This window comes from Leptodactylus fuscus, chromosome 10 (genome assembly GCF_031893055.1).
Source record: "Leptodactylus fuscus isolate aLepFus1 chromosome 10, aLepFus1.hap2, whole genome shotgun sequence".
Taxonomy (NCBI): Eukaryota; Metazoa; Chordata; class Amphibia; order Anura; family Leptodactylidae; genus Leptodactylus; species Leptodactylus fuscus.
In genome coordinates, this window is record NC_134274.1 from 69,168,013 (window position 1) to 69,195,789 (window position 27,777).

The following is a 27,777-nucleotide window of genomic DNA, read 5'->3' on the forward strand; positions in this document are numbered from 1 at the left end:
TTTAAAGGGTATGTTTACATGTTGGATTTCATCACAGTTTTTGCCACCATTTCTTTGCAAAATTTACAGGAAAATACTTTTTTCACTTTTAACAAAAATCCTGGCAAAACACCTTGAACATACCCTGAGGGAAAAGCACCTGTCACTTTGTATATGCAGTCCAGTCTGTAAGCAGCACGATATGGAGCATGGGGACCTAAGCAGATTGATATACGTAAACTTACCATAAACTAGATTTTTTATTTTTTTTGATCCTGCCCATTCTGGTCTGAAGAGTCTGGTGGGCAATGCTACTTAGTGTTGGACAGTTATCAGGGAAGACTGTAAATCATTAGTTAGGCCCCACCCACTGGACTCCTAGACCTAGCAGAAGCAGGAAGTATTTTTCCACAAAACTATATATCTCAATCCACTGAGGTCCTTTATAACTCGCTGCTCACAATCAACCACCATTCTCAATACAAATTAGGCAATTTTGCAAACATTCTTGAAGGGAGACGGTCATCAGGAAATTCTATGGCTATTCCTTTCCATTTGTCCCTAGCCTATCAGATGTACGTTAGTAATAAGCAGGAAAAATTTAAGAAGGGCGTATGATTGCGGGATCAGACTACAAAGGGTTTGTTTGTAGTCTGTTATCATGGAAACACAAAACCATAGGATCATTTTATTTAAGACTATCTGCAAAAGTGCTTATTTTTTTTACAATTTAGATGTATTAGAACAATTTGAAGAAAAAAAAGAAAGATGTTATAGTGGACCTTCCCTTTTGACATATGGATAGGAAAGAAGAGATTTCTTTCAAAATGGAACTGGATTCGTGAAATTAAGACAACAAGTTAGAACCCATTAGAAAAGCCGCTGTAGAACAGTTAACATTGTAAGACTTTCATAACGCTCCAGATACAAAATGTTAGGCCAGTTCACTGTTGTTAGAAAAGTCAGTTTCTGCCATCATTCTGGCAGGCATTATATATTGGAGTCTAGAGATGCGTCACCTGCACTGTTTGGAGATACAATCCTTAAGTCACATTTTCTCTGAAGAGGCGAATGTCCTTTTAGTGCAACGATTTCATCTTCGTCAAATATAAATGCACCTTTTTTTATTAGATTTCAACTAAACAGTACAGATATTCTCCTATATATAGTAACAGGAAGGAGCTTATCAAAAGAAGTCTCTGGCTTGCCAAAAGATGTCATGTATATTTCGATCAAGAACCAGTGTTTGCTTAAAGTGCAGCTGAACAGGTCAACAGGATTCAACATGCTGCCTCCTTCCACAAACACGTCTGCCAAGTATTAACTGGAAAAGGAACACTTATTGGAAGCTCAAATCAAACTGGCTGAAGGAAACATCTTCAAAAGGGGTGGGAAAAGGGGGCGATACTGAGTGGCAGTCGATGCTTTATGGTTGCTCTCCCTAGATCGCTTGTGCTTGTTTGGGACATGTCCCCATTGCTTCGGCTTCACAAGGCTGGATTGACGATTCCTGTATCGGAGTTTCATACTTTCTTGCCTTTACTCTTGTGAGATTTACTTTCACCATCTGTTAGGCCTGCGTATTGCTTCACAAGTGGCACTTCGGTAGATGAGGAATCCAAGAACATGCTTGGGATGTCATTTCCAAAGTAGATTTTGTTGTTTGCAGATATAGCTTGAAATTTCATGAGCTCTAGATACTCTGGTGTTAGCTTTAGCTGTGGGAATAATGCAACACAAGAAATTAAAGGGGTTGTCCCATCACAAGGATCCTATCTATACTACTAGTTTATGTGAATTTAAGACTTTTCCTAAATACATTGCTTTATCAAAACTGCTTTGTTTGGCCGCTATCTTAATTTATTCACTTCATTGTTTACACTCCACTTCTATGGCCCTTGGGATTATCTGTTCATTTGTCAAGTGATGTAGCTGCCTGCTCTCAGGGGGGAGGGAGGGGCTGGGAGCAGCTCTGAGCTGTTTGTGTCTGATAAGTAGCGGAGCTTCTCAGATAGGGGAGGTGAGAGCTCCGGGATTTCTGAGCTCTTATCAATCAGTTTAATTGAATTTGGCTTAATTGATAAGGACTGAAATAGGGAGTCCGATACCTCTGTATGTAATGCAAACTGACTAAATCCAGCTCTGCTACATCAGCTTTACACTGTGGTAATTCATTTACAACCAATTCTGTGCAAGTGAAACCCCGCCCACCAATGTGCCGAGAGAAGCAGGAAGCGAAGAGAGCACAACAGCCTGCAGGTTAGTGAACAAGCGTCATGGGAATACCCCTTTAATAGATGCACACGGAACAAGTGTCTTAAATGTAATCAGTTTCATGAAGATGCAGTGTAGTCTGCAGGCAGAGCATTGACATGTTAGAAATGTTCTAGTGTCATTCATTCAGGACTTGGAGGTTAGTGGAAGGTCTGCCAGCAAGTTACACCACCCACTCGACTCCAAAGCGGAGAATGAGCAAAGCTTTAAATGAATAAAATGACAGGTTTCCCCACAGATTTATGTATCGATCTGTTCAGCTCCCCCTGCTCTGTAACATACTACTTGCAGTGCCACTTTTAACATGACACATTCTCTTTAGAGTGAATTTCTTTTAGTACAAGTACACCAATCCATAGATAATCTTAAAGTGTGTGTACCAAAATTCATTGCTCTTGCACTCAGACAATGGTCTCACGGCAGAGAGGCTGAATATGGACACCGGCACTTTGCTTTAAAAATCCATTGAAATTATTTCGTTTTTAAAGTGACCGCCAGTAAGATGTCCCTTAAGCACTCTCATGGCTTTTCGGCAGAATCACAAAGCGTGGACATCGGCACAAGTGTGAACGCCCCTTAAGACTACATAGACTCTTTGCATATTAACTACAGATTCTCTGCATGGATTTGCAAGTGACTCCCAGTATAATACAGCACTAAGTAGATGTGACTATATATTTAAAAATAAAAATAAAAAATCTATAGGTTGAGGAAAGTTTTCATGAGCAAATCGACTTGCAATGCAGATATCCATTTGTAACACAAGTAGAGTTGCAGAATTGCAGCAAATTTGACATGAAAAACTATGAGGAAAGTTAGCATCAAATTCTCTCCCATATGCATATAGTTTCTATTACATACACAAGGCATATTTATTGCACAAATTTCTGCAACGAATTTCTAGTCACAAGAAAACCCCTGTAATTACAATACAAATCTGCATCATAGTACCGACTACAACAGGAAAACTGCAAATCACGCCTCTGATAAATCCAGAAATGGACTTAAATATAATATATATAAAATTATATATATCAAAATAGTATGCAGTGTTAAATAATAATAATATATTTCCTAGTGCAACTACAGAGACAATAAGCACATCGCAACCGCTCCTTCGAGAGTGCGATTCCCACTATACGGCTGCCAGAATTCTGCTGACTGTGCTACCAAGTAATGTCAGGAAATCTGATTTCATGGTAGCTCTGCAAGCTTACTGGTTTAACATATAAAGTAATAAAATTGTCAGAATTGTATGCTATGTATTTCGCTACTATAATCAATAATGTGGCTTTCAAGGAACCAGCAGAATTCCACAAGAAAGAGACTCCAACCTGATCAGGGGAACTGCAAGAATCAAATGATGTATTTTCCTCAGCATTTTCTACTCTGTGACAGTTCCTCTTTAAAGGGATTCTACCATTAAAACATTTTTTTTATGTGGATAAGACGTCGGAATAGCCTTTAGAAAGGCTATTCGTCTCTTACCTTTAGACGTCGTCTCTGCTGTGCCGTTCCTTAGAAATACCGTTTTATACTGGTATGCAAATGAGTTCTCCCGCAGCGATGGGGGCGGGCCCCAGCGCTCAAACAGTGATGAGGGCGTCCCCATCGTTGCCAGACAAGTGTCTCCAAGCGCTGCCTCCTTCTTCGTCCGCCGCGTCATCTGCAACATCTTCCGGCGCAGGCTTGTAACTTCTAGCAGAGCAGACTGCGCAGGCGCACAGGTCACAGGAAAATGGCCGCTTGCACAGTATTGTTAGCGGCCATTTTCCCGTGGCCTGTGCGCCTGCTCTACTAGGTTACGAGCCTGTGCCTGAAGACATTGAACATGACGAGGCGGACAAAGAAGGAGGCGGCGCTTGGAGACACTTCTCTGGCAACGATGGGGATGCCCTCATCACTGTTTGAGCGCTGGGGCCCGCCCCCGTCGCTGCGAGAGAACTCATTTGCATACCAGTAAAAACCGGTATTTCTGAGGAACAGCGCGGTGGAGACCACGTATAAAGGTAAGATACGAATAGCCTTTCTAAAAGCTATTCCGACATCTTATCTACAAAAAAATAAAAGTTTTAAATGGTAGAATCCCTTTAAATATCCATAGTGCAGGGGATGATAGGAAACTTCGGAGCATGTTATTAAAGATTTTTTTTTTTATTTTTTTTTTAAACTATTGCTAACAGACAACTGTACCCTGGCTCTCACTCGAGTAGAGATGGACAGCTCCATGTATAATGCAGTGAAGCTGAGGATGGGGGGGGAATACAGTTCTCACAGCTGGGATTGGGAGCAGCTGCATAGAAATAAATCAGTCCTATAAATAAAGGTAAACGGTGATCATGATGTCATATAGAAGTATTGCTCTATGTTTTATAATACCAGAGGTAGAACGGTTTGAAGTGACTCCCCCACCCCCGGCTTCTGCCATCCTGCATTATGAAAGAGCCTGCCCATGCAGGGAAACCGGGCACAGATTCAGCTAGCAATAGTGAAATGGACAGAAGTAGATTTCAGCACAGGAATGCATGGAAAAGACGCCAGTTTCATTAATAAAGTACATTACAAGATTTAATAATGACACAAATTTGGCAGAAAATAAAGTGGTTCACAAGCTTAGACCCGTCTTAAGGACAGGAGCATTACTGGTTCTCACTATAGAGACCCTGTGGGTGTATGAAGACTTACTTGAAAAAATGCAACCTTTCCCACTTTGTCTTACCTTATTAGACTCTGAAAGCTTGAAAGCCGTATAATATTCAGCATCGGCTCTTGCTTTTTCTCTGGCAAGAAAAGCAGAGTCTAGAATACAAAAAAAATAAATAAAAAAATTAAGGTTAATAGCCTAATATTAATCATAAACTTTAATGATCAGCCCACATTTATTAGAGTACTCTGACAACCATATTCAGAGTACGCTAAACACACAAATCTTACTAAAGAATGTCAAATGATGTTACTTATTTTGCTTAAATATACAGTGCTATTATATTCCACAGCGCTTTCTAGATATCATCACTCTCCCATATAGGGCTCACAATCTAAACTCCCTATCAGTATGTTTTTGAAAAGTTTTCTGTGTGTGAATAAAAATGTGGAAATACTCATTCACATGCATAGGATGCATATTTTGAGTGGATTTCATGTGGAACTAGAATCTGTAGGCAAACCGTATATGTGTGGGATCAGACACACGTGAACATAAAGTTACTTATTAGTTCGGTATTAGAGAAAACACACCTATCAGTGCATGTTCTGCACCTACCCCATTACACAGGCTGAGGCTAAGGCGCCACTGGGCGGAAACGCAGCAAAAAAACGCAGAGAAAACGCTGCATGTACATGCGTATTTCAGTTTTGTGCTGCGGAAATTAATACGAGTTTTCTGTTGAATTTTTCATTGCTGTTTTGTTCAAGTTTGTCATGTGCAATAAAGGTAATTGAAAGGCTATGTTGAAAATAAAAGAATTATGGGCCTCTGCTATTTAGGCCGGGGCCCCATGGGCCGAAAAATCGCGGCGTTTTACAGTACTTGCAAAATGGATGGGATTCATGTGAATCCCATGCCCACTTTGTGGAAAAAAATTGCAGCATGTCAGTAATATCTACAGAAACACCAGCGGCTTTCCCATAGATATAGTTGTAACAAAGTCCGCGGAGGAAAACTCCATGAACTTTCTGTTCAAAGCCCTGCGGGAAGAGGCGCAATGCGCTCACGCCACGGTTGTTCCCGCAGCGCTTTAGCGCGGCGGTTCCGGCCCGTGAGGCCTTAGCCTTAACCAAGCAAAACAGTGAGGTTTTTGTCTGCGGATTTTGATGCTTTTCCGTGGAGTTTCCATAACACATTTATCATGCTGCGTTCTTGCTGCGGTTTTCACACTCTCCATAGAAATCTATGGAGGGAAAAACTATAATTGACATGCTGCGTTTTTCAAAAATGCAAACGTTTTTGAAAAACGCAGCCTTTCCGCAGTGGATTTTTTCCGCAGTGTGTGGCTAGGATTAGAAAAAAATTGCATTCACTATGCTGCTACTGTAAAACGCAGTGTTTTTTTCCGCTGTGTTTTCGCAATGCCCAAAATGCTGCGTTTCCGCCCAGTGGGGCCTTAGCCTGATGCAGAGAAGATGCAGGAAAAATGACTGCTAAAGCAATTCCAGAGCATGTATGTTTGTTCTTTGCCAGCAGCACAGTCCTTATGACACAGGAAAATGGGCTTTCCATACTTTTTTTTTTTTTTTTGTCCTGAAAGCAAGTGATACCCCAATGAAGTGTGATCGGCAACAAACATTTGTTCTTACTAATTGTTCGAAAACCATCTTTTGGTCTCAAAGGCTTTGATAGACCTTTATATACACTGTACAGAGCCCTCACTGTTGGCTGCATATATGGGAACGGAGAACTAAAGTAAGATTTCTGACGTCCATTACCTGACTATGTCAAAAAATCATCTAATGGCTTTTCTGAAGGGGTTAATGTTTTAAGGCTAAGGGCAGCCTAAAAGGATGGTTTTACATATTACATTCAATCATTATGGCACCTATTATTCAGTAAAGAGCCACTAATAGTAGGCTTCTAGAAGACAGCACATTGTAAGGAAATGAATTTGAAGATTCCCTTTACATATAACCCTTCTGCTCCATCTATTTCCGCGCACAGCCAAAGCCAAAATTGTTAATATTGTCAGCTCTTCAAGAGCAGCTTTAATGCAATGCCAGAAAAACTATAAATTAAATACATTTTCATATAAAACACAAGACACTACAAGCAGTAAAGGGGCCTTCTCCCTTTTCATAGGTCATAAATATCACATTAGTGGGGGCTCAACTCTTGGTACCCTCAAAATCGTATCTGAATATTTTGCAGTGTTGAGACAGTCAATGCAAGCTACTCAGTGCATAGCAGGCACAATGCCAAACACTCTAAGGGAGCCTTCATGCGTAATACATTGAAAACATAGGGAAAAAAGCCTCCCATTGATTTCAATGAGGAGTGCACGTATGCTGGCTCCCATTCAAGTCAATGGGAGCTGCTTTTTACGCGCTCATTCTGAACGTCTTTTTACGATCAGAATGAGCGCAGCGTTACATCGTGTGAAGGCTCCCTAATAGTAGTTGTGCTTGATCTTGCAGCTTAAACTCATTCCATTGACTTGGACTTTGCTGCAGTATGGTCATGTGACCAGACCTACATCATTGCCCTGCAAAATGGAGGCAGTGTTACAGCCTCTTAAATGGCAAATTGGCATGGATGCTGGGAGTCAGACACCCACCACCCACACCCAATATTGATGATGTATCTTGAGCAGGGATTAATCAATATTATACTTCTGAAAAAGCCATTCAATTAAAAGGTGAGCAGACAGACCTTCAATCTCAGAAATTCTCTTCTCAGTTTCTTTCTCCATTACTTTCTGTTGGAACTGGATTTTGGCCACTTGCGCAACTTTTTCTGCCTCTATCAATAATAAGATTTGGGAATATAGTAAATGTTTCTTTACGTACACACAGTCATTCAATATTAAGGCAGTTCACCTGCTAGGACGCTCAAATAGCAACTATTAGATCACCAGAAAGTCTACTCAACAAATTGCAAATACACCTAACCATATGCAGTATCTACTACAGATGAGCGAGTCGTATTCGATCGAGTACCTCCCCCGCATAGGTATTGGTGTACTCAGTCGAATACCATGTGGTAAACGCAATAAAAATTTGATTCCCCTCCCACCTTGTCTGGCGCTTTTTATTTTTTTTACACCAATATCTATGCAGGGGAGGTATTCGATCGAATATACTCGCTCATCTCTAGTATCTTCCTCTTGCCACAGTTTTATAGTTACCTATTACAGCTTTTTTCCTCTCTGTTTCGGCTTCTTTTTCCACTACTTTTTGTCTCTGCGCCGCGATCAAGAGCTTAGTCTTTTCACCCTCCCTTATAAATAAAAATAGAAAGCATTCATAAGTCAGTCTTTTTGCATGCAACCAAGTTAAATATCACCTTCTCAAGTACACGCTGCAGCACAGAGATCTGTTTAGGGTCTACTTTGCACTAAAGGTTTAAACAACAACTGTAAAAATGGTTTCAATAGTAAACACTGTGACAGGTAGAGTCCAAAAAGGATTATTACCAGACATCTAATTCCACATCATGTAAACCTACTACTATAAACTCAGTAAACGCTGTTCTGCCTCAAGTACAAGTAGGAGGTAGACCTGCCAGTACCAGAGAGCATTTCTTCAGACCAGGGCAAGACCACTTTCCACCACCTCTGTTAGTAGCCGCTGCTCCATGGATTCCAGCGCAGTTGGAATTTCTTCTCTAGTCCCCACACAGTCAGCTGTTCGTTTCGATAGCGATATGCTGTACTGTCAGGAGGATTTTGTCAGGCTGGAGCAGGTGTCAGAGCTCAGAATTACAACCTTGGCTTCATCCTGCCTGACACAGAACACCTGACAATAAAGAGCACCAAAACAAATAGCACTATAGAGACAATTCCGACTGTGCCAGTATCCGTGGAGCAGTGCCTATTAAATAAAGGAAAGAATTAAAGTTGGTAGAGATGGTGAAAGGTTCTCTTTAAAGACAAACGCTGATGGGGGCGCTCTGCATGCATTGTCCCTGCTGCCTATGTGAAGGGCTGTTCTCAGTCTTTATTAGTCTGACACATCATTAATTCTCATTCACTGCAGCTTTAACAAAGTAACTTCTGCCATCATATCAGCAATGCACCAGGAAACTGATGTAAATGGCCCTGCCCACAGCTGCCCCCTTTTAGGATAGTAGCAAGGGTGGCACCAAATAGTAATTCTGTTTTTAATCCACAAAATAAAGCAAATAAATGCTAAGTTCATGTTTTGGCATCCAAGGAGCGATAAATCTTCCCCATTACTTATGTTATACAGATAAGGCTATGTTCGCATTATGTCTTGCGCTATATACAGAAGGCACAACGCTCAACTGGATCCCAAAGGAACCTACCAAGTCTACAATCAAAATACAGGACTTTATTTTCCATAGATTTCAATATGCTTGTGTGTACATCGCTGTATTGTTCTGTTCAAAGACATCCCTTTGTTATACACAGATTCTGAAGTCTCAAGCAGCCTATAGACCAGACTTGTCACTTACATTAATTCAAAGTTTCTTCGAATAGCTTCTGGAATTTTTGGCTTTGTAACGCGCACTGCCTGAAAAAGACACACGTGTTAGTATTGATGCCCACTGAGTTGAGACACCAGATTATTATTAAAGGTTTTATCAACCAGAACTTGCCTGTATTGTGAGTCCAGGAGCCATGAAATTGAGCTCTTTCTGAAGTGACAGTTTCAGGTTCTCATCTATCTGATCTGTACAGACATTAGAAAACCTATAATGTAGAACAACTGCAATTTCTAAAGCCATGGACATAGTCACGTGCTTTTCTGTTAATTCCCAGACACATAATTCTTGCACAAATCATGCCGAAAACAAAAAAAATCTGTATACAAGCTTTGACACAGGGGGTTGTGATCTAGATATAAACGGAGGTTTGTCTTAAACTAGAATAATTGACAATTTTGCCACAAAATAAGCTAACCAATATGTGGTGTAAAGTTGTATAAGGGTGTTTAATATGTTTATCTGGAAACACCACATTTGTCATACAGCATAAGCCATTGTAAAAAATTTGGCGCATTTTCAAGGATACACTTTGTAAATATTAGGCAGGATTAGTAAATCAACCTTCATTGTTTCTGGACCAATAGTCTATTGCTTGTATAACACTCACCAAACAGTTCAATGTACACTTCCTGCAAGGTGTGTGAACTGCAGAATTGATTCAGTTCATGGTGGATCTTGTTGAAGATCAAAGTCTTGTCATAATCTGCTGTGTAGTTCCTTACGACATCATATACTGTAAAGAAAATAAAGACTGATGACCAGACGGACAGACAAGCGTCATGTTTATTGAACAGATGTACAGCTAGCCACCAAGCTATAGCTTCTACAGTTTTATCAGAAAAATAAAGAACAATTCTTAAAAGGGGTTGTCCCATAACAAGGATCCTATCTATACTGCTTGTTAATGTGGATGTAAGACTTTTCCTAAATACACTGCTTCAGCAAAACTGCTTTGTTTGTCCACTATCTTAATTTATTCATTTCATTGTTGACACTGTGTTTCTATGGCCCTTGGGATTATCTGCTCATTTCCCAAGTGATGTAGCTGCCTGCTCTCAGGGGGGAGGGAGGAAGGGCTAAGTGCACGGGAGCGAGCCTGTGTCTGTAGCTGTTCCTGTGACCTAGATTCCTGCTCTCAAATAAAGGAGGGGGGAAATGAGTGCTGCTTTCTTATATAAAACAGTCTAAATCTTAGTGGGCTAAAGGACCTAGTCCCTCAGCTCACTAGGATTTAGCCTTCTTATATAGAGCAGGCTAAAAGCTAATGGGTAGAAGGACCTGGTCCCTTAGCCCAGTAGGATTTTGCCGACTCTATATAGAACAAGCTAAATCCAAGTGTTATAGGACCTTTGATGACATCACAGGCCCTTCAGTCGTCCCATAGGATCTAGTTATGTGGTGGGCGGAGCTACACGCTAATATGGGGGCAGAGCTAAACTGGAGGTAGTCGGACAGTATGGCTTTGCATATGAAACCCCACCCACCAATTGACGTTGAAAACCAGGAAGAAAAGTCTTTGCAGCAGCGAAGACTGGTGAGCAAGGGACATGGGAATACCCCTTTAAATACTTTCCAGGTAGTTATAATGCTATGTGACTATGGCAAAAAAAATTATCACTGAAAACTGTAATATGAACATACAAAGTGAAAGATACTGTGTTCTGTTGTAAATTTATCTAAGGGGCCAAGAGCCTGATCATAAGTCACTCTTTCCTAAAAAGCGACATTGGTAAAGAAATAAATTATATATATTACACAGTGTAGTTCTGTGGCCACCTTTCCACTAAATGAGACCTCAAGACAGCCTGACCATGATTTTTTGCAAACTAATAGGAATTTAACTTAGCAAAAGTTAGGCTGGGTTCACACCAGCGTTCGGCACTCCGTTCACAGATTTCCGTCTTCTGCATGCAAAAGACGGAAACCTGTCATGTCGAGTCCAGCCGTGAGCGCCGGTGAGAATTTTATGCTCTCCGCAGCTAAACCGTTTTTTTTAAACTGGACACAGAGTACTGCATGTCCGACTCTGTGTCCGGTTTTAAAAAAAACGGTTTCGCCGCGGCGCACATAAAATGCTCACCGGCGCTCACGGCCGGAGACTTTTCAAACCCATTCAAATGAATGGGTTGTAAGATGCCGGCAGGTTTCCGTCTCCTGCGTCTGTTTTGTGCAGGAAACGGAAACCTACAGAACGGAGACCGGGCGCAGATGTGAACGAGCCCTGAAGTTGACAAACAGTATTAGACACTTAATATAAGATGCATATCCCACATTTGTTTTCTTTTTCAAGTGGATAGAGACTAAATAAATAGCAGACACAACAGTACTAACCTGCAGAAGGAGTCAGCATATTAACTACTTCAATACGGTCAAAATAAATCATTACACCACCACTGGAAGAGGAGAGAAAATGACAATTACCAGACAGGAAACCTAGCAAAGGACATCTACAGCTCTGTGTTGAGAAGGACATTTTATTTGTTATCACATATCTATCTGTACATGTAACCCAGTCAGCCACTACACTGAAACCACTGAACAGTAAAGGCTCCGGGGTTAGCATTGTTGCCTTGCAGAGCTGAAGTCAGAGGTTTGAAACCGACCAAAGACAATATCTGCAAGAGTGTATGCAATTAAGAAACATAAAAAAATAAATTATCAACAGCGGCAGCTATGAAGAAGAGAGTTATATTAGGCAAAAAATGTACAATTCATTTTTTTCGGTCAATTTTTAGAAGAATAAGAAAAATGGCCAGCTTAAGGATTTAAGCAACTTTGACAGGAACCAAATTGTGATAACAAGATGACAGGGTCATAATATCTCCAAGACAGTAGGTCTGGGTGGGGCTGTTCCCATTGTGCAGTTATTAGATCCTACCAAAAGAGATACGAAAAAGGGTAACTAGTGATCCAGCAAAAAGGTCAGTGTGGGGAGCAAAGTCCGGCCTGACTTGGCTGATCCTGCAGAAAACATAACAGAACTGCTGAGAAGAAAAAAAAATTACATTAGCTATGATAAGAATATGCAAATCTGTCTCCCAAGATGTAAACAGGGAGACAGTACCTCTGTTATGCTGCCCTCTATGGGAAGCACCCTGAACATCATGCCCGACTTTCCCAGAAGTCTTTACTGCATAATGCGGGGTTATAACCAAATCAATTTCTCAGCTACGGACGGCACCGTTTCTGTCTGGTTGGACTTCATCAAAACTTTTCAGAACACACAGTGCATTGTTACATGTGGGGCTGTACAGCCACTGACCAGTGGACATGTTAACCACTGTCTGTTGCTGAAAATACGTATAATAGGCAAGTGAGAACTGGATCACGGATCAATAGAATCTTTCTGTAGGATATAAAGGACCTGCTGCTAGCATCCTGATAGCAGAAGACACCTTCAGAGATATTGTAGCTTCCACGCCTTGAGGGATCGGCACGTTTTAACAGAAACAAGCAACATTAAGGCTAAGGCCGCACGGGCCATAAACGCAGTGAAAGGGCTGCGGGAAGAACCGCTGCGTGATCGTATTGCGGTTCTTTCAGCAGCGCTTTCAACAGAAAGTTCGCAGAGTTTTCCTCTGCGGACTTTCTGTTACAATTATATCTATGGGAAAGCTGCCGGCGTGTCCGTAGATATAATTGACATGTCTGCACTGCAATTTCTTCCACAAAGTGGGGATGGGATTCGCATGAATCCCATCCACTTTGCCTGCACTGTACAACGCCGCGATTTTTCCCGCAGCGTCTCCGCTGCGGGCAAATCACGGCGTTTACGTCCCGTCGGGCCCCCGGTCTTAAAGGGGTTATCAAGTCCCAAATTGATGCTGAATTCCAATCCACAAGACAAGCCATCAGTATGACATCTGTTGGTGGAGGAGTCTGGCAGCTGGACCCCATACAGATCATCTATTCAAGCAGCCCCCAGGTGCTGGAAGTGGAGCACGTGCAGCACCTCTTCTATTCAAATAGCAACGGTGCTGCCATTCCCTCGATCCAGCACTATACTGTGGATGAAGCTGCCGCAACACTCTTATTACTTGAATAGGAGAAGTACTGCACATGCTCCCCTTCACTAACCTAGAGACTGCCAGAACAGCCGATATGTTGACAGATCACATTTTCCACAGTATGAAAAATCAATTTGGGGCTGGACAGCCCCTTTAAAGTTTTGTAGTTTATGTGGAGTCACGGTATAGCTCCCTCAGATTCCTGAGACATGTGTGGTTCTGGGTGATCTGGAGTAAGCCTCAGATGTACCGTATTTTTCGGACTATAAGACGCACTTTTTTTCCTCCCAATATGGGAGGAAAATGTGTGTGCGTCTTATAGTCCGAATGCAGCGTGTGCAGCGTCTGTGTCCTGTCTATGAGAATCAAAAGGAGAGCAGCACGGTGCCTGCCTGCTCTGCCCCTCCTTCCCTGTCTGTGTCGCGTCTTTGCAGGAGCGAGATATGAGAGGCAGGGAAGTAGGGGCGGGCCAGACAGGTGAAGGAAGCCTAGTTTCAAGCTTGCCGAGAAAACCACGCCTCCTTCTCCCGTCTGGCCCGCCCCTCCTTCACTGCCTCTCAGATCTGGCTCGTGCAATGAAGCCACACAGACAGAGAAGGAGGGGCGGGCCAGACGGGAGAAGGAGGCGTGTTTTCAAGTTTGCTTAGAAAACCACACCTCCTTCACCCGTCTGGCCCGCCCCTTTTTCTCTTCTTGCATAGCTTCACAGCAGGGTGTCTCTTTCCATCCATGGATGAGATTAGATAGATAGATAGATAGATAGATAGATAGACAGACAGACAGACAGACAGACAGACATGTTCAAATCACCCCCATATCCCTAGAATACATATAAAACAAAAACATTACTGTGAAACACATACACATTTGGTATCCCTGTGTCCGAAAGCCCCCGGTTCTATTTACATTGGTGAAATATTATATTATTAGGTTATTAAATATTTCACCAATTTTTTTTCCTTAAAATTTTTTTTTCCCCTATTTTCCTCCTCTAAAACCTAGTGCGTCTTATGGTCCGGTGCGTCTTATAGTCCGAAAAATACGGTAGATCCTGGGCCTCTTACTGACCCATAAAAGGTTGCAGATCCTGCAGTTCATGGAGGATCCTGGGAGGAGAAGAAGTGACTTGGTTCGTCCTGACACACAGAGCCTGGTGAAAGTCCCTGTGCTATTTTGTTTTGGTCGTGTGGTTGGTAGTAAGCCACACGTACAGATCTGTTTAGTTAGCGCTCAGCCGAGCAGGTTTTGTCTTGCCTTTTTGCTGGAAGTTAAGGCTGTATTTTATTTTGCTTATCCTGTGCCTGATGTAAAGGTTAATTTATTGTGCTGCTTTTTAAATAAACCGTTTTTTGCTGCATATTTTGTGTCCCTGTCTTGACGGTTTGGGTCTGCACCACTGCTTCTACTCCACTAACTTTGGCTCCCGCCTTCCATCTCCCATAACTTTTTTAGTTTTTCATTTACAGAGGTCTATGAGGCCTTAGTGGTCATGAGACAATTTGTGCAGCCTGTGATAGAAGTTAATGCCAGAAAAGCCTGGGAAATTTCAATAGGCTCTGTGTAAGTATAACATTGTGGGTGACATGCACATACCTGGTACCACAGGGCACGTTCTTCACCTCATCCGTCTGTAAAGTAGTCTAAAACAACAAATAAAGCATCAATGCATAATCTTAAATTACATGACATGTATGCATTTATTTATTGCTCATCCATCACAATATGGTGTTATGTAGCAGCTGCTGTCTATATGAAGCATGGCCTTCACGCGGTAGCTACACGACCATGGCCATCATTGCACACCACACTACATGTGACTTCCATCCTCAAATTGATAAAACAAGGTATTTGACAACTGCAAATGTGAACAAAAGTGCTTGTCCAAACTGTGGCGAGTGCTAGTCCTTATATCTAGGACACAGAGGGCATAAATCTTACCCATGTTTAGACAAAAGTAATCACAAGGCCCAACCACTGGACTTCACATGATTCAATATATACCTATAATATTTATGTATGCAATAATTGGTCTTATAGGATGAAGTTAGGTGAGCAATCCTACTAATATCATAAAGGTGAAAGTATGTGTGTTTGTGTGTTTGGATGTTGGTTCCTCAATCACAGCCAAACGGCTGAATGGATTTTGTTGAAATTTCACACACACAGACATATTGTCCAGGAAGGAAGGATAGGCTACTTTAAATGTGGGTCACTCACCCCATATCACCACCGTGACCCTCCAAAGAACCCTCCGGCTCTGCTGTACAAGCTGGCATTGCGCCAGCGCTGGTCTGTCCATGCACCTCCTATTGGTGCATGGCTGGGTGTGGGTGGGCTATGAAGCCAGGGCTGTGGTACCATACGTTGGGGGCTAAATGTGGGCGTGCTGATTGAGCAAGGAAACAGTGAGGAAGATGGCGGCAGCCCACATGGTCCCGGCGCCACAGCTATCCCAGGCTGCCTACAAACTGTCACTTCGTAGACGGCTAAAGAGGAGCGCACATGCCGGCGGCTGGTGCACCCGACACACCACATAAATGGTCAGTGCAGCGGATACAGGGCGATGGGTAGGGGGGTTGCCCCAGGTTGGTGTCCCGGCCGGTGTCCTCAGGGATCAACCACATTCACCCTGAACACATTTCCTCTGTCGGCGCAGCCATGTCCCCTCTCCACGCCGGCACCCGGAGAAGTCTCCGGGGCAGGCGTCAGGTTGCTATGTCAGCCGGGAGTCTTGCGCTGGCTCCCCAGCCTGTCAGTCTTTCGCTTCTATTGCAGCCTACGCTGTGCAGCCTGCAATAGAGGCGCCGGTATTATGCAGTGCATTGCATAAAACCGGTGCTTCAATTGCAGTCTATCTGCCATAGGCTGCAATCGAAGCGAAAGACTGACAGGCCGGGGCCGCCAACTTCCGTCTCTTATCCGCCACCCAGAGTAAGCTCTGGCCCCGCCAGAGGTGGAGGGGCACCTGTGCAGCCTTTGGGGAGAGGGATTAGGGGGGACAGTGGGGTGCACAGGGCTTTGGAGTAGGGAGGACATGGAGGAGTGTTTTCGGGGCCGCGCAAGACGACTTTCGGTGGTCTGCACGTACTACAGTGGCGCGCAGCCTGTGGGGGAGGAGTTCACGGTGTGCCGTGCGAGAGGGGCCAGCGCAAAAGAGGGATTTGTGAGTCACTGGGGGTCCGTCAGCGCTGCAACATCGTCCCCAACCGCGACCCGCTGACAAAGTCGCGGGTAAATGCTAGTTATATCTATTTTCTAAGTAGCCATATCCTGTGAAACCTCTCTCAGCAGTCAGAAGGCAAAAACAATGTATTCATTTGCTGTTAAGTAGTGAGGCAAAGGTTACCCGTAGAGTGTGTGCAGTGTAACAGACCATTATCAGCCATTCCAGTGCACCTCCTCCACCACAGCCAGAGGCCTAACCTCTGATCCAGATCACCAGAGCTGTAATTCAACGCCCACTGGACGTCTTCCTATTACACTGTACTCACAGACTCTGCAAAACTGCTTCAGTAATTCAACCTCAGGCTACGAGGAAACAGAGAACTGGATGTCTATGCCAGTAACCAGTGTGTATGAACTGGAGACAGAGCAGTAATAATACTTGTGAGCTGGCACAGATGCAGTGTGGGGACGAGTGGCGACAGAGCCTGTCTGCAGTGACAGGAATGGAGATAACCTCACGTACACCAGACACAGGCTCTGGAGAATTTCATAAGGCTATCAAGGAAGCACAACCCTATCTCTGGCGCAGTTATCTGTAGCTGCGTACTCCTGAAAACACTACGTGCCACACTGTGCAAAGTAACTGGTGCAAGAAGAGCGCTTTTCCCAGCATGTGCAAGTTGGGTATAATCAGTGGGGAAAATTGGAAAATCATGAAAGGGGTTGTCTAGGGTAAAATTTTATTTTTTAACCACTTCAGTACCGGATTATTTTTTGGTTCAGGACACCTTTTCAGTTTTTTATATAATATTAACATATATAACAGGCTATAACATTTTTATCATTTGGATTATTCAAATTTCTGCATTTATTTTGGTGACACATAGTGCTAGCAGAAAAAGGAAGCCATTCAAGTCAATGGGAGGCTTTTTTTTCAGCGCTGAAATTCCACACCAAATTTGTCACCATTTTCCTCCGTATGAATTTCTTCAGCACAGTGTATGGACATTGCGTTGGTTTTTGCAGGCGGAATCTGCCTGAAGGAAGCTTTTTTTCCGCTAGTGGAAAAAAAAAAAAATAGCGGAACCCATAGAACTCTATGGGGACTTTGAGCTTGTATTTCCCCATGTTCTTTTTCACTCTGTTTCATATCAGCGGCATTACACTCTGGATTAGGCCCAAATGAAGGGAGTGTCGTGAGGTGGACGTCCGTGGTCGATTCAGCTGCGGAATCCGCCTCAAGAAAGAGCATGTTGCTTCTTTTATCCTTGAGCGGGAACCGCTCACGGAAAAAGGAACCCATTGATTTCAATGGGAGGCGTTTTTTTGAGCCGGAGTTTGACGCCGATTCCGCAAAATCTGTGTGAACTCAGCCTACAAACACAGTGGAGTAGCAGGACTGAACCATGTGGGGAGGCCACCGGGACAGGTGGCCTTTGTGCTATTTTAAATCCTTTATGTAGAATTTATCTTTAGCACCCATTTCATTATTTTTACACACCTCAGGAAAAAGGTGAAACAATGCAAGTCAAACTCCCCAAGCATCTAAAACTTCTGTTTCCTGTATATACTTTTTTTTTTTTCACCATAACACATCACTCAAAAATGACACATAAAAAGATAGTAATCGCAGCAGGTTAGTGTTCCTAGCAGCTTGTAATAAACAAAAGCAACGTAGTACATATAAGATTTAGGCTAGGGCTACATGTCGCCATGAAAGTCTTGCAAGGCAAGACTCATATAAATGAATGGATGAGTGGCAGCGAAATGGTGACACAGTGATCTTGGTGTGTACCGCACAGCGCAAAGCCTTAAAGATGCACGAAACCAGGGGCCACACAGTGGTTAGCACTTGCAGTGCTGGGGTCCTGGTGTTCAAATCTCTCCAAGGGCAAAAAACCATCTGCAAGGAGTTTGTATGTTCTCCCCGTGTTTGCATGGATTTCCATCCCATATTCCAAAAAAGACATACTGATAGGGAAAAAAATGTACATTGTGAGCTCTATGTGGGGCTCACAATCTACATAAAAAAAATAAATAAAAAAAAATGCACGAAACCTATGGCAACTGCTGCAGGTCAGCCACAACAAATCCCCTGCAACCCTCTACTTCCTTTGTTTTTTGTGATAGTGGCTTACAAAGGAAACCAACAGGCTCACGATTGAATACAAGAATTCAGAGGGAGGAGCAGGTACATATAACAGCTTACCTGCTCTGTGCTTCCCTTGCCTGTACACTGCTCAGAAAAGTCCGCAGCTTCTCACAGCTCAAAGTTAGTGTAAGAACAGTCTAGTCTAGTCTAGGTATCTGACTAGCTGCTTGTGTTGTTACGGATGGGATGTTAGTCATAGACAGCAAGCAAAATTCCTGATTTTGCTCAGATCTCTCGTCAGGGAGATGTGAACGTCGCCTTAACTAGCCATACAAAAGATATCTAGTGACATTTCCTCATTTCAGACAACGGAAATCACTTTTGTTAATTTATGTTAACACCCCTACACATTATCAAGTAAAAGCATATAACTCATTATGCAACAGGTGAATTTACATAAAACTGTATTCCATTATCTATCATATATGAGTCCCAGCATGTTTCATAGCCCAGAACTATAATAGAACTTTTCAAGCTGTAGTGTTTATAATGCTACTTGGGTTTATAGGTATACATTGAGTACATAGGAATAGGGGGGTCCCATGTCCCCATTTTGATTGAAGCAGTGATTGTTCATGCAGTAATAGCTAGATCAGTCTCAAATATTAAATAGAGTGACATTGTGCATATCACTCTATTCACACTAGGAGCATGGGACTTCCAGTATTGTGATCGGTGGAGGTCAGGGTGACCCCCAATGACCAGATACGCACTCAACACCTACTTTGTCATGGAAACAGATAGTAGGGTGCTCCCTTTAACATCTGTGTAAAAGCACACAAACATAGGATCACTTACCTGCACCGATCGAAAAGAAGTGATAAAAGGGAGCATGATGTGATAACCAGGTCCACTAGGGCTACTTAGCAAGGCTCCTCCTCTAAAGAAGACAAAAACGGATACATAAAAGTAAATAAAAGTAATAATTATAGCAATAAGGAAAAGGTCTGGCTATTCGTTTCCTCTCTGCTCTAGTTTTTACTGCAAAAGCAAGGTGAGGCATATCAGTGTATGTATTACCTGTAATACACTGCCAGGTGACCTTCTTCTACTTTATGTATGGACGAATGTAAGATCAGAGCAACTAGGACAGTCACCACTCCAACCACCACTCCCAGCTGTGCCATTGTCATTCTGCATAGAAAACATAGCTCAGGTTACATATTAGTAGTGTATAACAACTGCAAGTGAAATCGTATTGTATGCAAACAAGACGTTTAAGGCATGTGACTCCTGAGCAGCTGACTACGCTGAGACAAGTTGCCTCGTTCCCCTGTGGTAGCCACTGAATGTGTCTAAGGCCTCGTTCACATCTGCATTGGTAATCCGTTCAGGGGAATCCGCATGGGACCCCCCCTCCCCAAACGGACTACCAAACTCATTGGCAAGCGGTGTGCAGTGAAAGCACACGGACTTCATAGACTATAATGGGGTCCGTGTGCTTTCCGTACGGTCTCAGCACGGGTCATGCAGACAGGAAAGTAGATCGTTAACTAGTTTTATAGTCTATGCGGTCCGTGTGCTTTCACTATACACCGCTTGCCAATGCCTTCGTTTGGCTACCCATGCGGACCCCCTCGAATGGATTACCAACGCAGATGTGAATGAGGCCTAAGGGCTAGGTTCACAGCTATGTTGGAGTCTCTGTATGAGACCACCGATTCCGCTGAAAGTCAAGCGGACCCCATTACAGTTTCCACGTGTAACCATTTTTTAAGCAGACAGGGTTTCAGTCTTTTGAATCCCTAAGCGGACCCAAAGGATAAAAACCTAAACGCTAGTGTGAACCTTATATTATAGAAATAAACAAATATCATTGTAATGCATAGGCTGAACCTGCTTCTTAGGAGCTTTCCTTTCTGGCTCATAAAGGAAGAGAAATAATGTATGCCAAGTGGGGCATAAATGAGTTTGTCCAGATAAGACCTAAAAAGGAACCCATTACGCTAGGTTCACACCTGAGTTCATCTGTCCGTTCTGAGCTTTCCGTCTTCTGCATGCCAGAAGTCGGAAAGCTCAGACCGGGTCCGGCCATGAGCAGCAGTGAGCGTTTTAGGCTCTCCGCCACGAAACCGGATTTTTTAATCCGGACACAGAGTACTGCATGTCCGACTCTGTGTCCAGATTATAAAACCCGGTTTCGCGGCGGAGAGCCTAAAACGCTCACCGCCGCTCACGACCGGACATCTTTCTCACCCATTCAAATGAATGGGTGAGAAAGACTCCTGCAGGTTTCCGTCTCCTGCCTCTGTTTTAGGCAGGAAACGGAAACCTGAACTACGGAGTGGACAACGCTGATGTGAACGAGCCCTGACCAGTTTTGGGGCCCTAAACCAGAAGCCGTGCTGGGGTTTAAAGCCACAAAACTGGTAATTGGCTTTCCATTAATGTGTCTATTAAAGGACACAAGACATCACCATTTTTATGGTACAGTCCCCATGCACCATGTGCCGCATGCGAGTCATCTCTGGCACATTGTCGGCCCACATAAGAGACCATGAAATTCACAGTGTTGTGTATAGAAAAGAACAGGCCAGTGTGCTGTGAAATAGATCCACACCACAGTCGTCTGCAATATCCAACCACACCTCTCTTCCAGGTAGCCCCCCTCCAAGGGGTTTTCCTGGCTGTGGGGAGAGCTGTGTCTGGGGTGGGTTTAGGTTCAGTAACCCCTCTCTCCCTCCTTGGACTTCTGTTTTCCTAGGGGTAATAAAACAGCCAGAAAGGACAGTCTTCCCTTGTATACACATAAAACCACTGAAGTCAATTGACCAGCAATGTAAACACAACAGAAGATGAACAGGAATAAGGAATTTTTATATAAGACAACACACATTCAAGAAAAATACATAACTGGGGTTCGCTTACCAACACAGGGGCCTTAGACGCTATACGACATATAAACCCCTGGGACACTGCTCAGAGATTTCACACGGGCTGCTTTAACATGGCAGAGCTCAGGCTAGAAAAATCAGTCCATGTATTGGATGAATTCACCAATCTCAACCAGGCTCAGCTGAGCTACGTTCGGACTGGTAATGGTCCAATACATAGATAGAGGGACCTATACTAAGCAGTGCCCTCACATTTGTGTGGCGTGTTAGAACAGTGCAGGACATGGCAGGACGGAGCAGTGGAGTTGCCCTTGGTGTGCCAGACGACCCATTTGCAGATTCTGAAATAAATGAATATAGGTGCAACAGAGGCTCGAATGTCCATGATGTGTGCATGCTCCATTCAGGTGAGCCTGACCTATCTGTGTTGCTAGACTCCAAAAAGTAAAATAGGCCAGCTACATCCAGGATGACTTCAATACTGCAGTACTCCAATCTTTAAAATATAACTTTTATTCCAATTCCATTAAAAAGTTACATAGTAACTACACGCATGTTCACAGAAGACGGCGACGCGTTTCGGGTATGTCACCCTTCTTCTCAGCTCAACTCCTTCCACTAACCCACTTCATTATATACTACAAGGTCCACATGAACACGCCTACCACATTTATATGATTAACCCATTACAAACCATACACAATAATATCAATATATCTCAAAACATTTAAATTTTGAATAGTTAATAGGTCATCCATATACATACATAATACAAATATCAAAAAACATTTGGAATATTTAACAACTTTTTAACATCAAGTACCGCATCGTTACCGCACATTCCATCCTCAATGTTATCTCCACCCAACATTGCATTTCCTCATATGTTATGCATTCGTACTTACCTAAATACACTTCCGCTAAAGACCTCCATTACACTCATCCAAGTCCCGGGATAAACTGACATGCGCAGATACACAAACTGATCACATGATCGGTCATGTGACTCGCAACCCAGTAAAATTTGAAATCATGAGCTACATAGTCTACTATCCACATATTTCATATTATTTTAAACAATATGGATACCTCCACATCAAAACCCATATTTCTTTCATGTAGGTTTTATGTTTTATTTAAACATTCTTGTCACTCTCATCTGGAAATGCCCCGCACTTTTAACCCTTATCTTGCCTAACATGGTAATACTATCTATCTAGTTGTATCTCAATAGATATATGCTAAGTCTGACCGAACATTCAGACCATCAAAACCCATATTTCTCTCATGTAGGTTTTATGTTTTATTTTAAACATTCTTGTCATTCTCATCTGGAAATGCCCCGCACTTTTAACCCTTATCTTGCCTAACATGGTTATACTATCTATCTAGTTGTAAAAAAAAGTTGTTAAATATTCCAAATGTTTTTTGATATTTGTATTATGTATGTATATGGATGACCTATTAACTATTCAAAATTTAAATGTTTTGAGATATATTGATATTATTGTGTATGGTTTGTAATGGGTTAATCATATAAATGTGGTAGGCGTGTTCATGTGGACCTTGTAGTATATAATGAAGTGGGTTAGTGGAAGGAGTTGAGCTGAGAAGAAGGGTGACATACCCGAAACGCGTCGCCGTCTTCTGTGAACATGCGTGTAGTTACTATGTAACTTTTTAATGGAATTGGAATAAAAGTTATATTTTAAAGATTGGAGTACTGCAGTATTGAAGTCATCCTGGATGTAGCTGGCCTATTTTACTTTTTGGAGTCTATCATTACTGACAGGACGAGTCCACCTGTTTGCCGAGCTCTTCAGAGGACTTTGTATTACAGAAATACGGTGAGCTGGATATTTCATCTTATCTATTGTCTATCTGTGTTGCTGGTTTAATATGTTTCACCCTGTTGACAGATTCAGAACCACAGCCATTAGTAAGTTTAGTGATGTTCTGAAAGATCAGAGCAACGGACATTGTTACAGTAGTATCCTTGCCTTGGAAGAGTAAAATTGTCGTTTTCTAAGGCCAAGCTTAGGCCAGGATAACATCTGCATTTGGGTTTCAATTCGAGGAGTCTGCTTGGGGACCCCCAAATGGGAACTTATACACATAAAAAAGCGGTTACCTAAGCAAACCTGCAAATCCATAGTCTGTAATGGGGTCCGTGTAGTTTCCGTGCAAAACATGCAGAGAGAAAAGTGCTGTTGTGCATTATTTGTGTGGAAACTACATGGACCCCATTAAGTCTATGGGCTCCGAGGGGTCTCCCAGGTAATTTTCTTTTATGCGTATAGATTTCCATTCAGGGGATCCCCAAGCAAACTCCCCTAACAGAAAACTGAGATCAGATATGAACTGGGCCTTACAATAAGATTTAGGCATCTATTTGCATGTATGAAGGCCACCACCCTAAAATTCTACTTTGTTCACTAGCAGAGCACTATATTATGTATATTTACTGTAGAATCAGCGTTCAATTGACTGTGGCCTCAAAATGTCATCACCAGACGTTGGTATTTTTTCTCAGCTACTATATTACGGTGTCTTACCCCTTCACTGCACCAGATAGATCTGTAAAAAGAACACATTGCAACATGAGGATTTCAGCTGTCCCAGCAAGCAGCTGCCGCCAGAGCCCAGCCTCTTGTGAGCAAACTTTCTGCCTAACCAAACAACTCTTGAAAATCTGCCAAAATCTGCATCTATTAAAAGCAAACAGATCTACTACACAAAATATGAGGCAGGCTGCACAACTGTAAAACAGAATGTGAATGACTGTAGATGTGATCAGTCTGTACAGCCACTGCATGCTCTAAGCTTTACCTTGTAAGCCATGTAAATACAAGAATACCAGTGTATACTAAAGCCAGAGTATATACAGCCTGAGCAGAAATGGTGGCAGAAATAACATGGAGATGTACAGGACAGTGTGAATGATCTCTAGAGGTTGTGTACATCTCAACTGTGTGATATATATATATATATATATATATATATATATATATATATATATATATATATATATAAAATATAGCTATTTTTTTGTCCGATTCCATATCAAACTGAAAAGAAAGCACCTGATGTACGACTGCAGGAGAAATGGAAGAGGAGATTCACCAATTCTGATATGTCTATTTTAGTAAATGGGTTTATACTTCCGCAAACAATTCAGAAGCATGCTTTCTTGGTCTCTATATAGCAGTGTTTCTCTGTTTGTTCCTCCTAGAAGTTTATGATAAATTGAGAACTGAGGTTACCAGTTAGTAATGTGTGGCTTGTTCACATCTGCGCCCGGTCTCCGTTCTGCAGGTTTCCATTTCCTGCACAAAACAGAGGCAGGAGACTGAAACCTGCCGGCATGTTTCAAGCCCATTCATTTGAATGGGTTTGAAAGATGTCCAGCCGTGAGCATTTTAAGCTCTCCGCCGCAAAACAGTTTTCTTTAAACCGGACACAGAGTCGGACATTCAGTACTCTGTGTCCGATTTAAAAAAAAAAAAAAAAAAAAAAAAAAAAAAAACTGCTTCGCGGCAGAGAGCATAAAATGCTCACCACCGCTCACGGCTGGAGCCGATCTGACAGGTTTACGTCTTCTGCATGCAGAAGACAGAAACCACAGAACGGAGACCCGAACGCTGGTGTGAACCTAGCGTAACACTGTGGTCATAGCATCCAATTCTGCCAGTACCAGCCTGGGCAAGGGCACTTCTCCAAACTGCTAATACCTAGCTATCAATGTGGAGTTCTAATTGAAGATGCTCTAGAATTATTTCATGGGGAACTTTAGTATTTCCTAAAACTGACAGGCCAGGAGGAGATGCACGCACACAGGATAGGTAATAGATGTATGATTATTGGGGGTCCCAAGCCCAAAAATGCCATTCTATTCCCGTTCTTTGGGTCTAACAAAGACAATAACTTACAGTATCTATTTAGATCAGTCCAACACTGCATTGAAACTCCTCTGGAGCAGGGAACTCAGGACCCCTATTCTAATGACCAGTGCAGTTTCAATGGTGGGACCCCCAATACCATACCTTTATTACCTATTCTGTTATCAAATAAGTCTGCCTTCAGTTTCTTTTTAAGGCTAATCGGCTAGGAAGCATTATGGGTGCTTTTTAAAGGGGTACCCCTTTAAAAAAAGACCCTTCACCCTTTCTAGCCTTAAAAAGAAACTCAATCAATAACAACTCTGGACCATTTCTCTTATAACCGTATCGTGCCTAGAATTATGCTGCCACTTGTGGAGGTGTCCATCCAGACAGCACCACATACTGTAGGATGTACTCCTTTCATAAGGGAAAGCTGGGGGGGGGGTTGTTTTGTTTTTTGCAGATCTTGCTGCATTTTTTTTTTTTTTGCGCCAAAGCCAGGAGTGCATTGTGGAGAAGGTAGAAATATAAGTACACTCTATACATTTCCCATTCCTTTTGTAGTCACGTCTGGACTTGGGTTAAAAAAAAATAAAAGGGCTTCTTTTCCACAAAGTGGGGCATCAGTCTCACACAAGTTTATGAGAAAAAATGCTTTGGAATTATACAGTATAATGTATAATACTTGTATATATACACAGGTATTTATTAGAATAGAGGTGACAGATCATCCTTAAAGGGATTCTACCATTAAAACAGTTTTTTTTTTTTTTCTGTAGAAAAGAAGTCAGAATAGCCTTTAGAAAGGCTATTCGTCTCTTACCTTTAGATGTGATCGCTGCCGCGTCGTTCCTTAGCAATACCGGTTTTTACCGGTATGCAAATTAGTTCCCTTGCAGCGATGGGGGCGTCCCCACTGCTGCTCAAAAACAGGCTCCAGCAACGCCTCTATTTTCTGCTGGATCCTCCCCTTATTTCTACGTCGTCACCTCCGGCGCCTGCGCAGTTGGCTCTGCCAGCGAGACACTAGTAGAGCCGACTGCGCATGCGTGCAATTGCGGCCTCGGAACTATAGCTGCTGTCCGGCATGCGCAGTCGGCTCTACTAGTGTCTCACTGGCAGAGCCAACTGCGCAGGCGTCGGAGGTGACGCAGGAGGAAGACGACAGAAAAGGGGAGGAGCCAGCCGAAGATAGAGGCGTCGCAAGATCGTGTTCTCGATCAGCAGTGGGGACGCCCCATTGCATTTCCAGCGCTGGGGCCCGCCCCCATCGCTGCAATAGAACTAATTTGCATACCAGTAAAAACCGGTATCTCTAAGGAACGGCACAGCGGAGATCACATCTAAAGGTAGGAGACGAATAGCCTTTCTAAAGGCTATTCCGACGCCTTATCTACAAAAAAAAAAAAAGGGGTTTTAATGGTAGAATCCCTTTAAGGCCACATTGCGGAAAAGCAGCTTTATTTGTTGCAGATTTTGCTGCAGTTCTTTGAGCCATAACCAAGAATGGCTACAAAAGGAATGGGAAATATATAGGAAGCTCTTATACTTCTACTCAATCCACTCCTGCTTAGGCACCACAAGGCCAGTGATCGGCTGCCACACTTTCCTTTTGACAAGCGCCAGTATGGGGTCACTGGAGCTGGACCAGAGGATAGGGATAAGAGCTGCAGCTGGTCCCTATATCCACAGAAAACCAAAGTCCTGCCGATCAGTGAGAAGCTGGCACACACATATTAACCACTAAATGCCTGGATCTCGTCCATTACCAGTTCCGTCTGCATTGGAGCTGACTGAGGCTCTGCTTGCTGCATCCAATGTCTCAGCCAAGTAAATGCAGGAAGTTGTACCATCTGCTCTAGCTCATGGCTGTATCCGTACAGGACATACACGGTATATTGTGTGCCAGTATACGGAGGAGTGTGCCGCCGTCTGTGCCCGTATACGGAGGAGTGTGCCGCCGTCTGTGCCCGTATACGGAGGAGTGCGCCGCCGTCTGCACACACTGTCCTGTGCGCCACACTCCAGCCAGCTCATACAGCCCTGGACCGTCAGCTCGATCTGCCAGAAGCTGCCACTTGACCCCAGGCAGCACAGCAGGCTGCAGCTTCGCACTCGCCACCCCCAGCACAACGTCTATACCGGTGTCCGCCGGCGATCGGCGCTCCACAGAACTCAGGGGAGTACCCACGTTACTTACTCCGAAACTCACCGGGTCTCACTCTCTCATACTCTGCGTTCCGGCGCACCTCCAAACTACGGAAGCCCTAGAGGGCCTCGTTTGTAACCATAGCAACGCGCTCTGGCCGCCGTCTGCAAAACGCAA

The 27,777-nt window shown here is 43.1% G+C and overlaps 2 protein-coding genes across 4 annotated transcripts in view; both read right to left on the reverse strand.

The window, feature by feature from the left end:
* LOC142182962 (erlin-1-like) lies at window positions 1–27,754 on the reverse strand. Of its 3 annotated transcripts, none has more exons than XM_075257791.1 (12): window positions 27,664–27,754; window positions 19,757–19,870; window positions 19,535–19,616; window positions 15,013–15,059; window positions 11,744–11,805; window positions 10,020–10,145; window positions 9,520–9,597; window positions 9,380–9,434; window positions 8,091–8,182; window positions 7,616–7,705; window positions 4,973–5,052; window positions 1–1,697 (listed from the first exon to the last, which is right to left on the reverse strand). In XM_075257791.1, exons 2-12 carry the CDS (start codon window positions 19,867–19,869, stop codon window positions 1,503–1,505), a joined length of 1,020 nt encoding a protein of 339 aa, XP_075113892.1. In that variant the 5' UTR covers window position 19,870; window positions 27,664–27,754; the 3' UTR covers window positions 1–1,502. The 3 variants fall into 3 exon arrangements, with proteins under 3 accessions (XP_075113892.1, XP_075113891.1, XP_075113893.1); XM_075257790.1 differs by having other exon boundaries at window positions 27,652–27,718; XM_075257792.1 differs by lacking the exon at window positions 27,664–27,754 and adding an exon at window positions 27,535–27,641.
* The window catches only part of PLAU (plasminogen activator, urokinase), a 420,354-nt gene that overhangs the window by 374,171 nt on the left and 18,406 nt on the right, over window positions 1–27,777 (reverse strand). The gene's annotated exons all lie outside the window — the stretch shown is intronic.

Coding starts and splice junctions, on each gene's coding strand:
- LOC142182962 (XM_075257791.1), bottom strand. CDS start 19,869: ATGACAATGGCACAGCTGGGAGTGGTGGTTGGAGTGGTGACTGTCCTA. Junction 19,617..19,756: donor CACCTGGCAGTGTATTACAG/GTAATACATACA, acceptor TGTCTTCTTTAG/AGGAGGAGCCTTGCTAAGTA. Junction 11,806..15,012: donor AACGTGCCCTGTGGTACCAG/GTATGTGCATGT, acceptor CTCCTCTTCCAG/TGGTGGTGTAATGATTTATT.